Source organism: Rhagoletis zephyria, unplaced genomic scaffold, assembly GCF_001687245.7.
Source record: "Rhagoletis zephyria isolate East Lansing unplaced genomic scaffold, Rhagoletis_zephyria_1.1 Rzeph_scaffold_04661, whole genome shotgun sequence".
In the NCBI taxonomy this organism is placed as follows: Eukaryota; Metazoa; Arthropoda; class Insecta; order Diptera; family Tephritidae; genus Rhagoletis; species Rhagoletis zephyria.
The window spans coordinates 36375-41056 of NW_016161744.1; the positions used below are offsets into that span (position 1 = coordinate 36375).

General features: G+C 31.9%; 1 protein-coding gene across 1 annotated transcript in view; it reads right to left on the reverse strand.

The window, feature by feature from the left end:
- The window catches only part of LOC108371040 (broad-complex core protein isoforms 1/2/3/4/5-like), a 39217-nt gene extending 35010 nt beyond the window's left edge, over positions 1-4207 (reverse strand). Inside the window, exon 1 of the mRNA XM_017626528.1 lies at positions 3445-4207. Within this exon, the coding sequence (XP_017482017.1) occupies positions 3445-3649 (205 nt within the window). The 5' untranslated portion in view covers positions 3650-4207. The remainder of the gene's footprint in view (positions 1-3444) is intronic.
- Positions 4208-4682: the final 475 nt, after the last annotated feature.

The following is a 4682-nucleotide window of genomic DNA, read 5'->3' on the forward strand; positions in this document are numbered from 1 at the left end:
TTCTTATCAAAATTGGAGCATGCTACGTTCCATCTTCTACATCGAATGTATTTAAGTGTGTTCGTAAGAAATAGTTAACACCTAACTTACTTCATTATCTCTATGTATACATTATTCTAGTTTAACATATAATGGATAAGTACATTCAACGATATTATTACCCCGGTTTTATTGAGAAAATCTCTCGATTTAATAAAGTAGCAAAATATCTACTGGTACTATAAAGTGTACGTAAGTATGTATGCATGAAAGGCCTAAAAATATTAATACCTTTTTACAACGGCAATCCGCAATTTCAGTTTTATCAAGGAAGCGCCGTTTCTTATATTCATTTATGGCATAGATACAGGCTTTTCACACAAAACCTAACATTCAATATGTTTAAATTAATCCAAGTATGCGACAATGAAGAGCTAAATGATTGGCTCATATATCTAGTACATACTGTTTCCTATAAACAATTTATTGCTAAAGTTGATTTATATCACTTGTAGCTACTTATGTCATAAGCAATATTGGCTACCGTTGTAAAATGTGAACTTTTGTCGTTCGTTATTCAACTGATAAAACGTTGTAAATATTAAACTACAGAAAAAATCATAATTAAATGGACAAATATTTACTTACGTATACATACAACACGGATAAACTGATAAACTGCCAAACTTCTTGCTCGAAACGTACTAATGTGAATACATGCATACATGTAGTAAATAAGCGATATGTAAAGTATCATGTTTATTAGGGCGATCCAAAATAAAGTTTATTTTCTAGGCATATTTTTGTAGGGCATTAAGTTCTCAAAAAAATTACGTTGGTTGCCTTAGAGACTATTAAGAGTATTAAATATGTTAATGATATTGCTGAATGAGGTATGGCGTTGATACAAGATTATAATCGAACCGTACGTAGATACATACATACATATCTGAGTATAGACAATTAAATTTAGAGAAATTTTTTGGTGAATTTAATGCCCTACAAGAATCATCTGCATTATCCTGAGCTTCGCCTGAAAAAAATTCACCCGAAAATTGTCATTATTATATATTATATTTTATTGATTTCCCAAACAATATTTAAACGATAAACTAGTAGGGTATCTTAAACTAGTTTATTGTTAAATTATGAATATAAGCTTAACAAAAATATTATAGTTTTCTTTATACTATTTGGTTTCGTTTAGCCGGTCTAATAATACATAGTACGAATTAAGGTGTTACACAGCCGTCAACAAAAAAAACTATATTTTTCTTCTCTTGAATGATTCTACATATCCCTAAGAAAATTGTATGCGGGTCGACATTCCGAAATTCAAAGTACCTCTGGATTTACAGCAGCTAGAATAGTTGTCCCAATATAGTTTCAAAGTTAAACAGTTTCGAAAGGCTTCCCTAAGGGTCAGATGGGCTTCCGATCTGCATTCCTTTCTTCTTTATTTTTGTATGGAGTGGCACAAATTGAAGGGCTACCCATAGAAAGCCGTCCAGAAGTGCTTTTGTAGGACGTACTTGAGAAGGTCTTTTGGATAGTTATTTTAAAGTATCATATAATTCATAAAAGTCTTATATTTCTAAAGTATTTGCTAAGGCTTATATCAACGATGTTTTAATGCAACTTAATTTGTAATACTAAATAATATAAACTTATGCATTCGCGTAAATTGTAAGTAGGGGATTTTCCTATTCTAAAANAAGGTATCTTAAGCCGTCCAGAAGTGCTTTTGTAGGACGTACTTGAGAAGGTCTTTTGGATAGTTATTTTAAAGTATCATATAATTCATAAAAGTCATATATTTCTAAAGTATTTGCTAAGGCTTATATCAACGATGTTTTAATGCAACTTAATTTGTAATACTAAATAATATAAACTTATGCATTCGCGTAAATTGTAAGTAGGGGATTTTCCTATTCTAAAAGTGTAAAGTATTCCTTAAGTGATAAATTGAATTTACTTGACATATTCAAAAAACTTCATGNAGCATAAACTCATTATAACACCCCCTTCCTTAAGTGATAAATTGAATTTACTTGACATATTCAAAAAACTTCATGTCGTTTTCTTCAAACCACCCCATACCGAGTAGATAATTTCAGGAGTCAAACGCCGTTCCGAAAGGCCTTACTGAGCGTCGAGAGGCCTTCCTCTACATATTTCTTTCTCATTTATTTTTTGTATGGAGTGGCACAAATTGAAGGGCTTCTTCTTTCACTATCCATGGACTCGCTTTTATAGGAAGTACTTCAGAAGGCAGCCCTTCTTAGGTAAGCCTCTTAGAATGGGTTTATTTAAGAAGGCTGGCCTAAATTATCTTTTGGGTAGCTATTATGTATGTAACTTCTTAGATAAGAAAAAAATTAAATTTTCAGACGATGCCTGAACGAAATCTTGTGCACCATCTTGAAAACAGAGGGCTAATGGTTGACCCATACTTATCTTCGTCATTTAGTGACTTCCATTTTTTTTATGGAAATTACTCCTAAATGTAAAGTACCTACCATGACACCAGCCTCCTCTACCTCTCGTCCAACCCCGTCGAAATAGCTCGTCTTCCTACTGTTAAAGGAGCTTGACAACAAGTACAGAATTACGGAAAGACGAGTAAGAAATTTGGTTATAAGTATTTGAGCAACATGCTCATATTCTGCGTATCCATGATAGTCGGGGCAAAGACTGTCACTCCAGCAATACTCCCCAAAAACTCTTTGGGGAATTCTTATGCTGTTGCAACAAAAACAACGACGAAGTAAACATCCCCATGTTATTTTTTGGTTTCCTACCTATTTGTTGTTCATGGCAATGTACATATGTAGTACATATTATATACTTAAATAAATTAGATATGGATTCATTTAAATTTGGATCAAACCTTAGAAACTCAGCCAAGGTACTTAAAATACATAGTTTAGAATTTGAACACACTTCATGCATAAACAATTTTAGTTACTAATTTGTATATAGTGCAATTAAAAAGTCAAGTTTTTCAGCCGGCAGAGGACATTAGATACCTATGTGCTTTTAAACAATGCCACTTTTTGATGAATAAATTAGAATATGTTCAAAATTTGTTCCGTAACCCGTTGTACTTAGAGAAATTTGTACATATGTATGCATGAACTTAAGTGTACTTTGGTATATGTACATGTATATATATATATATATATATATATATGTACATGTATATATATATATGTATATATATATATATATATATATATGTACATACCAAAACAATAATACTCAATATGTAGACCTAAGTATTGCATGCATTCATACATACGTATGTATGTACATAAACCCATTCTTTTATGCAGTAAAAAGAACAAAACTTTATACATAGAAGCAGAAAATATAAGCGGTTGAGAAACTTTAAAATGCTAATGTATTTTATCTTAAAATAAAATTATGTATGGTCTAATATGAAAGGCATAATGAACTACTCACTTATGGGATGCTTGCAGGGATTGGTTATAAAAATTTCTTGAAAGTATGGACTACATATCGCAAGTACAATTTTATGTGCGTGCAGCAATTTTCCATCGCAGGCAAGTGTGACATCAACCAAATCCCCTCGATCATATAAGTTTTGAAATCCACTAGCAATATTGTCCTGGAAATTCTTCCAGCAGAGCTTGAACTCGTCGTCCATCACTGCAACGGAGCCCTAACCACGGCAGTAGTGGTTAGTAAAATTAATTTATTCTATGTATCGATTTTCCAGTTCCAATAGTTTAGTTTTTGATTATCTTTTGCCGTAGTGCAAGGTATGTAAGTAAATTTTAACCCCAAAACACTTAAATGCAATTGGTCAAATCACCAGTTAAGCAGATTCTGATGTTATTTTTTAATTTTTATTTTACATGCGTTTTTTGCTTTTCGTTTATTTTTCTTTCAATTTCGTTACGCTGACATTTACAACAAAACGTCAAGCACGGATAAATTGCCTAAATAAAAGATACACTTGAAAGATACGCGAATATATGTATGAGATATGTGGCGAAAAGAAGTTCGAAATCAAAACAAAACAAATGCCGATTTACGAAATCACTATTGCATTGCCTTTGCGAAGTCTTTCAATAATTAGTTAAATTCTGCGTAGCGATGCACAACACAACCTGCCGCTTAGCGATTACTTTTTTTTTAATATCTATAACTCAGCCGACAGTTTTCCAAACACTAATCTGAAATCTATGAATGAATGCGATTTTCTTTGCTAACTAGGGGCGGACAAGGCAAAAGCGCATGTAAAAAAACAACGACAGGGTTGCAATGATAAGTAAGTAAGATAAGTAAAATACCGAATTAAACACAACACTTGTATAAACAATTTTTTACCCCGTGTGCACTATTGCAGTAGGATATACGATTGAACTTAGAACAAAATATGGTAGTAGTGCACTTTAGCTTGACAAGGCCAAAAATTGACGAAAAATTTCGAGGGTTTCGATGGGTTTTAACTTCAATAATAATAATCCATGAACGGTAATTAATTAAAGAGTTATTTGCAAAAAACACGACCACTTTTCGCACTTTGTTTTGATTTATATTTGTATTCTCTCCTTAAGTGCTGAAGTATATGTATATGCGTACTTAGTTTTAAAATATATTCACTTTAAGGGAAATTTTATTATGATTTTTATTTTCGTTACCTTTAAGATAACATTTCAGAATTCTATCAGTTA